This window comes from Sinohyriopsis cumingii, chromosome 18 (assembly GCF_028554795.1).
Source record: "Sinohyriopsis cumingii isolate HCF-2022 chromosome 18, ASM2855479v2, whole genome shotgun sequence".
In the NCBI taxonomy this organism is placed as follows: domain Eukaryota; kingdom Metazoa; phylum Mollusca; class Bivalvia; order Unionida; family Unionidae; genus Sinohyriopsis; species Sinohyriopsis cumingii.
In genome coordinates, this window is record NC_142978.1 from 27,945,431 (window position 1) to 27,962,581 (window position 17,151).

Sequence of the window (17,151 nt, forward strand, 5' to 3'; positions counted from 1 at the left end):
GTTATAAAAGCTCTAGAAGATATTTAATCATTACAGAGCAATGCAGGGTAAATAAATTCTTAATTTCAAAGATGTTGACTTTTAGAATTTACCTCGGATGATTAGAGTTGGAGCTCGTACTAACTTCATGGTAACCGGGGAACCAACCTGTACTCTATGTGTCAGATGCCTATAAAATATGAAGAAGAGGTATAATAAAAGGCATTTTTATAGCCTTGAATTCAAATGAAGGGAATAATGTCAAAATCCGAAGAATAATAATGAAGGTGAGGGCAAATTTGTCATTACCACTCAGGTGTCTTTTAAACAGAAGAATAGTACTGCACTGTCCATAATGTTTAATACCCTCTCATTTTTTACCATAATCCATACAAGTCATCATAATTTACTACTTTACCTTTATTTTACTAAACACTTTGTATCCTTATTCAGATCTTGCCAATATCTGTACACAAGTATTGGTGTAAAAGAATAGACCTGTAATTATTTATACATATCTAAAAATATTTTTTAAAAGCTGTTGTAGGAAATATTTAGTATAATACTTCTCCTATTATACACCTGCATTGGTACACATATTATAATGCTTTTACATAATAATGTATACATCCCTGTGGCTTCCCTGAATGCATGGGGATACTGTGTTATATGAAACATACATAACATGATAGCCTTTACAGTGAAAATTGTACCAGAACTTCTGAAATTCTCATCAAGCACCAGGGTGGGTGGATAGGGAAGAGGTTATTTTACATAAGGCTAGTTGTTTTAATGTATTTTCTGCAGTATACTTTGCATAGATATGGTTCCAACAGCATTCCTAGGTCAATCTTTGCCAATCCTGAAATTTGTCCCTGGAATACATATGCTCCATGCATCAAGCTGCTGGGTACTTTATTTGCCAAAGAGAAAAATTATGTACCCAGTTTCCTTGAAAATAATTAAAGGGTAGTACAGTTACTGTCCTGTCAAGAACAATATCTATTTTCATTAACAGTGACCATGAACTTCAAACTCCCAAAATCAGCTGGGCTTTTTATTATGTAAAAGAATTACAATATATGTACTGAGTTTTGCTAAAAAAATTTTGAAGAAAAGTCATTTTAACCTTGAAGTAATTATACCAAGCCAAATACCTGCATTATCTTGTATAAACTTAAAACAACTTAAAGACCTAATAATGTTTCCTACCTTAAATATTCTCAGCATGCTTTTTATGTTTTCTAATTTCATGGTGTTTGTTTTTGTAATCATATCATTATTTGTTTTTTATCTTATAGGTGTTGTCTAATGTTGTAAAGTATTTACAGCTTCTAAAGATTAGGCACTATACAAAGTCCTCATTATTATTATTATTATAAATTAAAAATGCTTAAACAGAAGTTTCTCACATCAACATAACAATACTTCTTTATATAGCAATTGAGTCAACCTAAGCATAAATGCTGTATCAGGCTTAAGAAACAATGAACTAGAGGATGGCATAAAAAAAAATACAGCATTATTATTTTACCCATAAATAAATGTTTTCCGACAAATTAAAAAAATAATGAAAACAAAGAATTTTCTCCAAAAAAAAGCTTAAAAATGATTTTTTTAAAAATGTACCATAATATAAATGAGATATTTTCAGCAATAGGACTTTAATGCTTAGGACTGCTCATACAGAAATGTTAAATGTCAGAACCCACTTTTTGCCTGCAAGTTCAACCCTAACCAAATTGTGCAACTGCAGAGTGAAACCCCAAATGCTCTGATAGATTATGTTAGCTTTAATGATTGCACATTTTTCTCTTTTTGTTAATACATGTTTCTTTTTGTAATAAAATGTATACAATTTCACATGACTTGATAATACTATTTTTTCTTATAATCATAAGTCTACACCAACTGACTTATGAAAAGCCTACTATGAAGTCCATACCTACATTGGATAATGCAAAAGCTTAAAGTGGGCATGATATGACATACAGTGGAACCCCGCTATAACGCGCCCCGCCATAACGCGAATTCGGATATAACGCGGTCGTAGCATGGCTCCCGAAATTTCGTATATTCATTCACACATGAAAAAAAAAATTTGGAGAAAAGTAAAAAAAACAAAACAAGAAATTAACTTCATTTTGGGCATGAGATTAGTTGTGACTTTTAAAATAATATGATCGTGGCATGGTTCCTGAAATTTAAATTCATTTACGTGTATTTTTATCGGACTGTGAAAATATTTGTTTAACGTACGAGAAATAGTGTGTAAAACGTTTATTATAATTTGGTGGAAGAATTCGCGTATGACTTTTAATAATAAACGATCGGAACTTAACAATTTATCCAGGTTCTTTAAGTGATTTTGGAGAAGTGATCGTGTATGAATTCTAAAATAATACGATATATATAACGTACGAGAAATAGTGTGTACAACGCTTGGCTTCTGAAATTTATCAATTTGAACAGGTTGTGGTGAAGCTCCATATTCTACTCTAGAAGAGAAAACTGGTTTCATTAGGTTTTTGAATAGTTAAGCCGAAGTAAACATTATCGGAAGTGTTACTTATTACGGATCCATGAGTAAAGCCAGTAAATCGTCTTTGTGATTGTCTTCCATGAAATCTGTATACAGTCGTTGCTCAAACAATAGCCGACATGGGCTTCTTATTTAACTGCAATCACAGCCAAGCAGCAGACAAAGCTGTGGTTGATACAAGAGTCGCACAATTTAATAAACATCAAAGGACGAAAGCCGCCAACATGTGTGCTGTGCTTGGCGGTGTGATCAAACAACAAACAGTTGAAAGTAAATAATATCCAATACAGACACCGTATGTAGACCCGGGAATAGCTGCATGCAATGACCGTACGATATCAGACGGCAAGTAAATGGTTTCAATATTTTGTTCATCCTATATTTTACACGACGAATTCAGACTATTACAAAATTATTGAATATTTTAAATCTGTACGATTTTCAATGAAATTACATCCATTATGGATGAACTGCATGCCACGACGGCACGGTAGCATACGGTGTTGATACACTTTTCATGATATAGCGATAGTCTGGTATTATCGGTCAATCTGTATTATCGTTCAAACAAATAAAAATTAGTAAATGTTTTTAATGCACAGTAATAACCTATAAATATATTAACCATCGATTATTTTGAATATATCTTAATTAATGCATTCCAGTTAATATTCATCTGATGATAAGCCGACTTTTGATCATTGCACATGTATACACGTATATGTTCTCGGAAAAAAAGTTAAATATTGTAAAACCCCGCATTAACGCGACCCCGCTTTTAACGCGATCCGATTTTATGGACCCCGATCATCGCGTTGTAGCGGGGTTCCACTGTACCTTAAATGGAAAATTTTAAGTCCACACAATACAGTATTCAAATCTATGAACAGTTTGGAATAAATGAATTAATTCTGTGCATGTGTATTACAGTATGATGATTTTTCTAAACATTTAGTTTGACCAAACTGAGGTCCTGCCATTAAAATGATGTTGTCTCCAATGCCCTTAACATTTTACCCACCTTTAAATAGGCTAAAACAAAAGTGAACCCTACAATGACATGCATAAAATTCAAGTCAGAATGTTGCTATTTAATATCAGTGGCTATTGTGTAAATGTGTCATTTACCCTGTGCAAAATATTATTAGGAGGTGAACCCAATCTATTTTTGGGAATGAAGCTACTGACCCCTAAATCAAACAATTTATTCCTGTGGTTGATGGAAACAAATTAATGTACCTAAAGATCCTTGAAGTTTGAAACCTAACACTCAGAACCCTACAGACAGCATTATAATGTGGCAATATTATATATATATCTGGCATTCATGAAGCAGACAGTCAGTTTAATCTGACAAAATACATTAGGAACTATTTCATTATATCTGACAGTGTGATAAAAAAAATCAAATTCAATTCTGTATTTTTGTTATAAAATTCCCTAACCTACTGCAAAGGAAAGCATTTTTCTTTGTAAAAGACAGGCAAGCTGATTGTCGTACAACTGAACCATGGCATTGACACAGCAAGTAAAGTGAGTGTCTAAACTTTTCAAAGATCACACATACCTGGCTGTAACATTATTAAAGCTTTAAAGAAATATAGTGATAGGCACTACGAAAACCTGGGCAAAAACCTTAAGGACAACAAACAAATTACATTTTGTAGTCCTTATGCATATCCACTAATCCTTATGAATGTAAGCAAACATGATAAGGTGGGTTCTAGTGGCATTCCACATTTCCTTACACCCACTGTACCCCTGCTAAAAATTCTGAAACTGTGTAAGTCGTGAGCTGCATTCAGAGGGCAAAGTTTTATGATTTTATTATTGCTCTTTCAATAATTTATTTTCTGTCAAAAAATAAATACAACTTTAAAATAAGCATGCAAATAACTGGTGGAATTTGTTAACAGAAACTATTTAGTATGATCTCAGCTTGATTTTTATACAATGTTGGTACTTTGCATTGCAACTGCTGGTGGTGTGATCAATGATGGTACTTTGCATTGTGACTGCTGGTGGTGTGAGTCAATGGATGGGTAGGTACTATAAAATAAAAATAATCTCATCATTAGGCTGGACCACTCAATGTTCTAAGTCCATGCCACACCATCATCATCTTTTTATCTATGGGAGGTGAACTATCTAAAATTCTCAACATTTTGACAATCAGATGGCAGTTCCCATTCAATGACGAGGTATATTTGGCTTATTTGGAACCCCTCAGATTGGTCTAGTGCATAGTCTTTCAAACCCTTTAAAATAATATTGTACATATGCAAAAACTCAAAAGACAATGAGGAGGCGCTCACCAGTTATTATGTACTTTTGAGAGAGTGACGTATGTATGGTGAAGTTGTTTGCATATAAAACATGCACAATGGAGAGAATGTTGGCATACATCTATGCTACATTAATGTAATGTGGATGATATTTCTTTGGATATTGTAATTTTGGAAATTGTACATGATCTAAAAACACTGCTAACTAAAATGACTGCTCCCTTGAGCTAAAAAATCAGCCTGAATTAGTCTAAAGTACACTATTCATAGCAGCTATTAAAATAGGGAAAATAAATTTTCCCAGACTAGACAATACCAGCTTCTGAAAGTGCAATGAATAAATTATCAAATATATAAAACGTAAAAAAAAGTTATCAGCTCTTTTTCATACATTTTACCTCTGAAGTTCAGGAAGTGAAAATGACCAAGTGGAGCTAGCACTTTTTTGAAAGGTGCACATCTGGAGTAAGGCCAAGCTGTATATTATATAACCCATATTACACCCATCAATCATATACCAAAATAAAGGGAATTAAAGGTTCTTTGAATTATACCTAAGATATACAAGGTCTTTTTTTAAATAGCCAGTATAACCAGTGACAAAAGCCGAAGAAATTCTTTTTCTTTAAAATTCTAACCCTATGCAAAATATGAAACTGTAGAGCAACACCTGATGCATTGTGATGGATGTTTTGGTTGGATTGATCATAATGATTTCCTGCATACTGAAGCACCTACATAACACTGACTTCAGATCTGTTAATCTGATAAAGATTCTGTTCATACTAGTTTAACATAAAATGGATAAAAATTAATAACAAAGATTGCATTCTCACGAGCATCACCAGCAATCAATTACAATGAATTATAAATCAATCAATGAACATGTAACTTGTGTGTGTGTGTGTTGTTTGCCATCTTTCACTGATTTAGGCTTCATTTTTTCACTAGTCAGAAGGACTACCCACATTTTGGCATTTAGTTGTCTTTACAAAAGTTATAAGTCTCAGGATAATGGGCAACTGTTATGCCGAACCCTGTAGTATAAACAAAGGAGATAATGTGGTAAGGTTTCATGTTAGATCCACAAGTTTATTGTGGACTTATATTTAAAGGTATAAAGAAATTCAACTGACCATGAGATGACCTAGTACAGTTGATACACTTTCAAGTCTTTGATTTATATTCACATTTTTTTTCTTTCCCTTTCTGTTTAAATCTATCTGTCAAGCATATAAACACCTGGATAATTCCGTTTCCTCTTTCTGCTCATAGATTCCTATCTATTTTATTTCTTTTTACAAGCAATCATATACATGTTTTATAAGCAAAATATTTGGAACTAACCCATCTTCCATGAAATAAGACTGCCATGTTGTAGGCAGGTCTACAACTGAGTTAATGGTTCTCTCAATGCCATAAACCTTCAACTCTGTGCTGTCAACTGTCTGAGTTCTGTCCTCCAGTTTTTGCTGTCCAAAAGAAAAGGAAATAATATAAAAATAATAATGATAAAGATAAAACCCTGAGAATGATCATAAATGCATAATACCCACTGTTAATAATTTTTAAATTTTCATTGTAAATTTTTACAATTTTGTCAATTTCACAATTATTTTAAAACCAAGCCCTGTGATTTCATTTTTTAAATTGGTGACCTGATCACAAAAAAGAACAAAATTAAACTTTGTGGAAATATAATCCATTATTTAATATTTTAAAAGATTATGTTCATCATTACCTTTAGCTTTTAATGAAAATATTACACATGTGGTTAGTCAAAGTCATCTGAGGGCATAAGAATGAATCCAATGGATGTTTAAATAACATAATCTGGGTCTAAATAAAGTCTATTCCATTGAAAACTATGTAGTACCAAGGGAAGGTGGTTATATATACCAGGGTACTCAGATTTATTCAAGAGATCATATGAACATCAGACTGCATTCTAAATTGCATCTGTCTGTGACTATTTCACAATGGATGTGCCTTCTTTGGATCCCAAGTTTGTTTTAAATGAAAAACCCTAAATTAGAAATGGCTATAGGTCAAAGTTATGTTTTGGATTAACCAATGTTCTTATAATTTTGAGTAATCTCTTGTCATTCCTTAAGATTATCAGATGATTCTTCAAATACAACCACTAAATGTAATCTCTTGAAATTATTGCAGAAAAGAAATCTGTTCCTTGAAAAGTAATTCTTCAAGGCATCTGCTTAAAACATTTTAAGAAACACAAAATATAAGTATAGTTTTTCTAAATTTCACTGTTACAAATAGTATAATTATAGGTTACTGCATTGGTATGGGAAAATAGGAACGAGTTTTCGGAATGAATACTGCACGAACTTGTGAGTGCAGTATATCCTTCCGAAAAAACGAGTTCCTATTTTCCCATACAAATGCAGTAATCTTTTTATTATATGCTCATTTTTTTATTCAACCTAAGGTTAAATTATATAAACAAAATACACTACAAGAAACAACGTAAATGAATGAATGCCGTATTCCAAACTAAATACACAAGCGCAGATTTGACATTACAAAATGACATCATTATTAATGCGCACATAGCTCCGCCCAGATATATTTGAACTTAGTCGCGCGGTCGACATAACTTTCGAAAGAAAATGACGTCTAGTTAAAATTGAAATTTGCAGTCATATTGTGAATGAATGCGCATTGCAACAACTTTTCCATTTGATCTGGAGTGAATGTATTTTTGGTATTTTGTTTCGATTCAATGGATGTTTGTGATTTTGGACTGGATTCATCTGTGCAAATTATACATGAAATTCATCGGATTGAAGTGGCGCGGGAGAAGCGTATTTACGTCTGCAAATGTGTTTCTGTTTCTGTCACTGAATGTTTGAAATTATAACGTGGGAAAATATGAAGTTTTTCAATTGCAATTTTCAAAAGAACGCTATGGAATTTAATGTGTATTTCATTTTGAGTGCAGTAAGGAGGATGCAATTGGACTTATAGAAATTACAACACACTTTTGAAATGTGTAATCCAGATTGAAAACCTATGACGTGGCTCATGTAATTCCGATTTGCAGAATTAAGAAAAAACATTTTGAGGAAATTCAGGATGTAAAACTGTAAGTATATTTTATTTTGCCATTCTTATCACCACATAAAGAATACACTATATTCCTTGTCAGTTGTATGTTATTTGTAAGGACATGATCGTCCGTCTTTTATATAATGTAGCTAGCCTAAATCCGTAACATTGTATCAACGCGGAATGTGCCAAAACAGCTGGGTTTTTTGTGTGTGTACAGTCTACAAAACATGTTTTAGTTCATTCAGAAACAAATTTAAATAACCACAACGTAAAGAGCCTCTTACACGAGTGTATATGATTTGTTTACAAATCAAAAGTGCTGGTGTCTGCATCTTTGCTTGTTTACAATAGAAAGTAGTGCTTGTTTACAATAGAAAGTAAAAAGTATCGGGGAATACTGAACGATTCCGACAATGTAAAGTTAACGGGGGAAAAAATGAGCATATAATAACTGGAATTATTCTAGCTATATATATCAAAGTGTTTACTTACAAAAGTAGCTGGACAGAGGTTAGTATCCGAGTCAAATGAAATCACTTGCATATTTTCTGGTATTCCTTTGGTAATCAAAAGCCTGTGCAGTAACAGATTGGCCCCTGAAATAATAATCTTAAGTCTGACTAGTGCATTAAAGATTGGCCACAGAAACAACAATAAAAAACCTGTACAGTAAGAATTTGGCCCCTGTTTGTGCACTAATAGATTGGCCAATGAAATAATAATCCAAAACCTGTGCAATAACTGACTGGCCTCTGAAATAATAATCCAAAACCTGTGCTCAATGGGCCCTAAACAAATAAACAAACATCTATGTAGTAACAGACTGACTTCTGAAATAATAATCAAAAACCTGTGCACTAACTGACTGGCCTCTGAAATAATAATCAAAAACCTGTGCATTAACTGACTGGCCCCTGAAATAATAATCAAAAACCAGTGCAATAACAGATTGGGCCCTAAACAAATAAACAAACATCTAAAAAGTAACAGACTGACTTCTGAAATAAAAATCAAAAAGCTGTGCAGTAAGAGACTGACCCCTGAAATAATAATTAAAAACCTGTGCAGCAATAGATTGGCCCCTGAAATAATAATCAAAAACCTGTATATACGCAACTGGCTCCCTGAAAAAATAATCAAAAACACATGTAAAAATAGATTAGCCTCTGAAATCAGATTAAAAAACCTGTGCAGTAATATATTTCCTATGGGATAATAATCCAAAGCCTAATTATAAACAAATTTGCCCTTGAAGCAATAATCAAAAGTTTGGGTAGTAACAGACTAGCCCCTGAAATAACAATCAAAAACCTGACAGTAACAGTCTGACTTCTTAAACAATATTCTAAAGATAAATTTAATCAATAAATTTAAAGTTCATTAAAAAAAATCAAGCATCTATTAATTAAAAAGATTCTAAAATGTATTTATTTCAATGATAGCTACTTGGATAACTACTTTGTACATGTGATACCCAAACCAAGAATTATAGGTTACTGCATTGGTATGGGAAAATAGGAACGAGTTTTCGGAATGAATACTGCACGAACTTGTGAGTGCAGTATATCCTTCCGAAAAAACGGGTTCCTATTTTCCCATACAAATGCAGTAACCTTCTTATTATATGCTCATTTTTTTATTCAACCTAAGGTTAAATTATATAAACAAAATACACTACAAGAAACAATGTAAATGAATGAATGCCGTATTCCAAACTAAATACACAAGCGCAGATTTGACATTACAAAATCACATCATTATTAATGCGCACATAGCTCCGCCCAGATATATTTGAACTTAGTCGCGCGGTCGACATAACTTTTGAAAGAAAATGGCGTGCCTAGTTAAAATTGAAATTTGCAGTCATATCGTGAATGAATGCGCATTGCAACAACTTTTCCATTTGATCTGGAGTGAATGTATTTTTGGTATTTTGTTTCGATTCGATGAAAGTTTGTGATTTTGGACTGGATTCATCTGTGCAAATTATACATGAAATTCATCAGATTGAAGTGGTGCGGGAGAAGCGTATTTATGTCTGCAAATGTGTTTCTGTTTCTGTCATTGAATGTTTGAAATCATAACGTGGGAAAATATGAAGTTTTTCAATTGCAATTTTCAAAAGAACGCTATGGAATTTAATGTGTATTTCATTTTGAGTGCAGCAAGGAGGATGCAATTGGACTTACAGAAATTAAAGCACACTTTTGAAATGTGTAATCCAGATTGAAAACCTATGGCGTGGCTCATGTAATTCGGATTTGCAGAATTAAGAAAAAACATTTTGAGGAAATTCAGGGTGTAAAACTGTAAGTATATTTTATTTTGCCATTCTTATCACCACATAAAGAATACACTATATTCCTTGTCAGTTGTATGTTATTTGTAAGGACATGATCCTCCGTCTTTTATATAATGTAGCTAGCCTAAATCCGTAACATTGTATCAATGCGGAATGTGCCAAAACGGCTGGGTTTTTTTGTGTGTGTACAGTCTACGAAACATGTTTTAGTTCATTCAGAAACAAATTTAAATAACCACAACGTAAAGAGCCTCTTACGCGAGTTTATATGATTTGTTTACAAACCAAAAGTGCTGGTGTCTGCGTCTTTGCTTGTTTACAATAGAAAGTAGTTCCTTTATTCACGTGAATGCTATATGTGTATTGTCGCGCGCATTCAGTATCGGCGAATACTGAACGATTTCGACAATGTAAAGTTAACGGGGGAAAAAATGAGCATATAATAATTACATATATGGGTTGGAAGCCATGATTTACTTATAAGGGTTGGAAGTCACCACTTCATATCAATCAGGGATGTGAATGAACTGTCTTAATGAACCTAATGCGCAAGTAAAACCTGCATTTCAGTTTTCTGTAGACAACAGAAAATTTACAAAACTGAAATCATTTTCTCAAATAACAATACTTTGTCCCAACAAGATGTGACTTGTGCCATCAAATACACTTACAACTAAATCGGTAGCACTCAAGTTTAAAATTACAGTGGAATACAAGATTGGTTGACAGCAACTAATGATTCAACTGCAATACACACTGGTGAACAACTCCTTTCATTCAATTGTGAACAAAATTTGTATCAGTTTTGTCAAGATATGTATAAGTACACCCTCATTATGAGGCACTTTGTTATAAACCAGTCCCTATTATAAGGCAGTATGGATCCCATTACATTATTACAGGATTATTATTTATAAAATACTTCAATATTAAGTACCCCCCTTAAATAAATCCACATTTTGACAACCAGGAACAGTATCAGAGTGAGTGTAAACTGTAGTTAGATCGAAAAGACCTAGCAACCATACCATAACTGAATTAGATATAGTTAAATGATTATTCTACAAGCAAACAAACTTCCACCTATTAATTTCACAAATATTTCTCATCAGCACGAAACTCATGCCAATGAAAAAGGCAAGGAAAATATTTATAAAACTTCACTGTGGACAATTTACCAAAAATAATGACAGTTGTCAAAAAGAAATCTGGATATGTGCTTAATATATATCTGGATGTATAGTCTTCTAACAAGTGTTATTTTTTATGCCAAGACCTGGAAACAAAGATAGAATTTCTGTGAAAGTTATGTAATAACATACAGTATGGCCTTAGACTTTTTTAAATTCTAAAGTCATTATAGAGCAAGATATGATGATGGTGAATATGCAGCACAGGTTTTCAAAATCTTTACATGATATCTTAAAATTGTGCAGAACAATGGCCTGACCATTAGTGTCCTGATTATAAAGAACAATAGCCTGAAAACTAGTGTCCCTACTATAAAGAACAACAGCCCAACCCCTAGTGTCCCGATTATAAAAAGTGAAACTAAAGCCTTTATGATACTTAATGCCAGCAAGAAAGAAAGAAAGCATGTTTCATATTTGTCAAGAAACGGGAGAAAGCTTAAGTTAGGCTGTTTTTTTATATTATAGCAATAATCATTACATATATATTTTGAGACAAACAGTCATGCATTGAATGAACTGGTTGACCACAAGAAATAAAAAAATAAAAAATCCACAAATTCCACCCAAAAATTCATAAAACCTAGAATTTAATGTTTTTAGCACCAATGCATGCATATTCTATTATTTTTCTTTTAACCTGAAATTGTTTCAGTGATCTATGCATACTCTTTTACAAATTTTCCAGATTCAAACTTTTGATATCTACCAAAAGGAACAGCTAAGAAAATAATAATAAAATTAAATAAAATAAATTTCAGACATGATGAGAAGATCTGTATACCTAACAATTCTGCCACAAATCCACAAACTCTACAAAAATTCTGCAGCTTGCAGACAAATAAGAAGGTGTAGACTGATAAAGGAAACACTGCTGATTACCTTCTGATATGAATCCTTCCATCTCTGATTCTGGAACTATTTTTGAAGTCCTCTGTATGTCCTATTAATAGATAAGCATCGTTTGTTAATTTTATTTTTTAATGAGATGAAGGTGTTGCACACAAAATATATATCAAACCCTTGAATACATTCAGAAACAAATAACATATATGTCAATATACGACAGATATTAATGTTTTAAGTTGCTTTTTTATCATAACATGATATTTTATTTTATTTTTGTGTTCAAGGCCAGAAGAGCTCGAGCAATGGGTCTCTGTCCAGTATCCCTTAAAAAGTTTTATTGTTTCTCATCTTAACTAATGAGAGGAAAGACATACAACTTGGGAAACCGTTTCATTGTGAGTTCTAGTTGGTTGTATGTCAAATGGTCACCCTCAGAATCCAATATGGCAGACATAGTAACCATCTTACTTCTAAAAATCTGTAGTTGGTCCCAAATAAAAATGATATGATCTAACCTCCAAAATGGCTGGAGGGAGGGCCCTCTTGAAACTATTCTTAGCACCACTCCTTCTGAACATATGGCTGTATTAGATCAAGTTTTTTTAAAAACACATCTTGCAACACGTATTTGGTCCCAAGAAAACATGGTGTTGATATATTTTCTAACATGGTCACCACAATGGTATCTTAAAACCTTATTAACACTTATTACTCCCATCTCTCTAAACAAAAATATTGCACACATACTTGGAGTTTTTAACAAAATTCTTTTTATGAAGTCTAGTTAGTCGTAAACAAAAATGGTAATAATCTAATCTCAAACATCCCAAGGCCTCATCTTCTTATGAAGTCTAGTTAGTCGTAAACAAAAATGGTACTAATCTGATCTCAAAGTAGTGCAGCACTTTTGATTCTTCCACAGGAAAATTTGGAAGCGATCTTCAAGTCTGGGGACATTTGTCGGAACAAATGTTTAGCATGGTCTTCAGCTGATAAGGTAGATTGTGTTCAACAAGAAAACTCAAAAATAATGCTTCAGCGTTGGTAGCTTGCAGGTCTTCCATCAATGGCTTAAAATATTCAGGAGCTGAAATCTGCGAATTCTTAATTTTCCCAACCTCTACAGTCTGACTATACATTCCCATTTGTTTGTACCCTTCCTACCAATTTCAATAATGAAAACGCCTGTGATAAAAAGTGCACAGAACTAAGTCAATTGAATCATTGATTTATAATTTCTAACCTGACTATGACCAGAATGGCACTAATACTGGCATCCCCTGCACCTTTAATGATTAACAGACTTTCCATACTAACAAAGCACCATATTGCGTACACTATGGGCTACCTTATTTCCATCAGACAACATAATGACGTAGTTCATCCTATTAGGTAACTGCCAGATAATTCTGTAAATTACCATTATGCTGAGAGTTTGGAATTATATCCCTTTGCACACATGAACAGAGAAATTAAACTGCTTGTTAAATCCACAGGGACTCGTATTATTGCTTAAAATTGACCTGTCAAACATGTACTACATAATAACTACAAGGGAGGATACTTATCTCCTTGCTCGTGCAACCTATTTAAGAATAAACACTGATATTTCAAGCTATGCTTTGGCATTCCTTAAAGGTATGATATTAAGTCAAACTTCTGATATGGATACACAGTCCAATGCCTGAACTAAATGTCGGTACCAAATTTATTAAGCTTTGCAAAGTGTAGCTTGAAATATCAGCGTTTATTCTTAAATAGGTTGTGCGAGCAAGGAGAGAAGTGTCCTCCATTGTAGTTATTATATAATACATGTATAACAGGTCAATTTTAAGCAAAGATACAAGCCCCTGTGGTTAAATCCATGTGAAAAGCAAATTTGTTGTTGTCATTCTTTTCCTTTGTTTGATTTGACACTGTTCATATTGGAAGCAGACAACATATGAATGTACATCTGTAATCGCACACATACCCCTTTGCTGGAAATGGACTTGTCCAGAAACTGGAAATGGATCTCGGGCATGCCTGTCTATTATTTGAAAACTTCCGTTAAGTGTTAAATGCACAGATGGTGTTTGGGATACTCTACTCAGTCAGCTTAGAAACTGTAAATCAGTGAATGAATTGACTAAGTTCCTTGCACATTTTATCACATTAAATGTTTCTATTATTGAAATCAGTAGGAGGTACAAACAAATGGCGATGTATAGTCAGACTATACGTGTTTTCTGCAACCGATGTGCTTCCTCACATCATCTCTGCCATGATGCCCAATACTTAAAAATTGTGGAACGATGTGTGCAAAAAGCATGATGTATATCAATGTTTGATGGCTAAATGCACAGCCAATTTTTGGTATATTCCAAATTAAACTTCACTTTTTGAGTAATGCATTTCTTTTTCCTTGGTGGTGAAGCCATTTTCAAGATCTTATATGCAATGCCAAACGGTAATCCAAATCAGTGTTGGTGACACATGCGCGGAGCGAAATTCCAGTTAGGCCACAGTTTCTATCAAAAGCATTTGTAAAATTGCTCTTATACATATAAATTAAAATAGACTAAAATGCTTACTACTGAGCCAACAGTACCAATAGGCTGTAGTCCTACTAATATCACGACCAGCAGTACTGGACCGTTTTGGTAACTGTCAATATCATGATTAGCGCTTATGGGGAAATCAGTTAAAGATTTAAAATAATTGAGAATTGGAGAGTTCATGAATTTCTTTGCTTGCGGCATGAATCTATGAATCACTGAAAAAGTCTTGAAATTCATGCCAAAATCGTGAGGGTTGGCAAGCTTTTAAAAGTACTGCCCAGTTTGAATGTGTGGCTTGTTAGAAAAAAAGTTGAAATTAAAAGTGTTAATGGCTGATGGACAGCTAATGATGGACAACACATGCTTGATGCAGGGACATAACACAACCTCACTTGTCCATACAGCATGAGTTAAAATTACAACCTGAGTATATAAACACTGGATATAAAAAAATGAAACTTGTATCAGAATTAGTACCTCTCCTTGTGTGATGATTCGATTGATGATGTACGTCTCATCCTGGTACACAATGAATGTTTTCCTGTCTAATGGACAATTTTCCAGCTGAAAAATATGAAAATTGACTAAAATAAATGGAGAGTTTTCCTGTATCTTATTTATATGATATTTTCAGCAAATGCTATTTTTTATGTATAACTGTTTCATTGTTTTGAACACATCCAGTATTCAACTATTACACTGTTATATTCTCCCATCCCATTTACCAGATCCTATAAGATCACCTCTTCACAAAATCAGTGAACATTTTACTATATTTTCTCTTCAGCATCTCACATCTATGACCTTTCTCACAACTCACATCTATGACCTTTCTCACAACTCATTTATGACTTTTGTCACAACTCATTCCAATGATATTTCTTACAACTCATATTCATGACTTGTCACAACTCCTACCAATGACATTTCTCACAACTCATATTTAATCTTAGTCAACATGGTTAGAATATGTCATTTGACACGGTTAACTTGTTTTATCATGCATCCTTAAAAGGACCTTATCAACTCTATTTATTCATGATTGGAGGCATTTGGAATTAGATGAAATGTGTGGATAACAGTAGCTCATTCATCGCTTCATGTGTTTTGTTTAATAAAATGATTATTCCAATAACTTGCAGCAAAAATGTTGCAAGCTTATTTACTCTCTCTCTCTCTCTCTCTCTCTCACACATACAAACACACATATTTCTACAATCGGGTCAAGTTCAAAAGACTAGACAGTGCTAATATAGCAATAGCAAATTGTTACACATGTAATGCCCTGTGCATGAAAATGTCAAACCTTCTATATCAGAAAACAAGAAATAAAAGGAAAATATCTCCTTAAAACATGGACTAAGTGTGCTCAGATCTGACACATGAAATAGATAAAATGAACCCTACTAAGTACATATTTTACCAAATCAATCAAAGGCACAAAATGAACTTAAATTGTGTTCATCATCAAACTCATTGAAGCAATTGTTAGGACAAAGCCTCATGGTCAATGTGTAACAGCTACTGTGTTCACCAGTTTGTGCATTTATGAACAGATGGACTGATGGCTGGGCATTGTATACATGTATGAAGAGATGTAGTGATGAAATGACAATGTATATACAGAGCAACCCCACTATAACGTGAATTCGGATATAATGCGGTTGTGGCATGGCTCCCGAAATTTCTTATATTCATTCGCACATGAAAAAACATTTTTTTTCCAAAGTACATGAAACAGTGTATAAAAAAATGTATTATCATTATGGGGAAGAGATTGCGTTTGAATTCGAATTTAGAATGATCATGATGTGGTTCCTGAAATTTTAAATACATGAGTATTTTTCTCGTAACAGGAATTTAATTTTTTTTAGGTATGAGAAATAGTGTGTAATACGTTTATTATCATTCTGGGGAAGAGTTCGTGTATGAATTTTAATATAATACGATCGTGGCGTTGCTTCTGAAATTTAACAATATCACCAGGTTCTTGAAGTGTTGTGCCAAAATAAACATTTTCAGAAATGCTATTTATTATTGGTCCATGAGTAAAGTCAGTAAGTCGTCCTTGTGATTGTTTTCAATTAATTCTGTATACAATCGTTACTCAAACAATAGCCAACATGTATTTCTTCTTTAACTGCATACACAACCAAGCATCAGACATCAGACAAGATTCTCACAATTTAATAAACATAAAAAACAAAAGCCGCCAACATGTTTGCTGAGCTTGGTGGTGTTATTGGACGCAATCAGTAAAAGATACCTGCTTTATTAGCTGGAAATTGAATGGGTATGAAATTTTTGTACATGCGTTCGCATTTTAAAATTTTTTTTATACAAGTGACTCGTGGCCATTGCAGGCCTACTGCACTTAGTTATTGGTTTTTAT

The 17,151-nt window shown here is 33.3% G+C and overlaps 1 protein-coding gene across 1 annotated transcript in view; it reads right to left on the reverse strand.

Moving 5' to 3' along the window:
• The window catches only part of LOC149776283 (ciliogenesis-associated TTC17-interacting protein-like), a 46,203-nt gene that overhangs the window by 15,226 nt on the left and 13,826 nt on the right, over positions 1–17,151 (reverse strand). The window contains exons 4-8 of the mRNA XM_089942729.1: positions 15,237–15,323; positions 12,253–12,313; positions 8,371–8,474; positions 6,154–6,278; positions 93–169 (exon numbers count right to left, since the gene is read on the reverse strand). Of these exons, the coding sequence (XP_089798855.1) occupies positions 93–169; positions 6,154–6,278; positions 8,371–8,474; positions 12,253–12,313; positions 15,237–15,323 (454 nt within the window). The remainder of the gene's footprint in view (positions 1–92; positions 170–6,153; positions 6,279–8,370; positions 8,475–12,252; positions 12,314–15,236; positions 15,324–17,151) is intronic.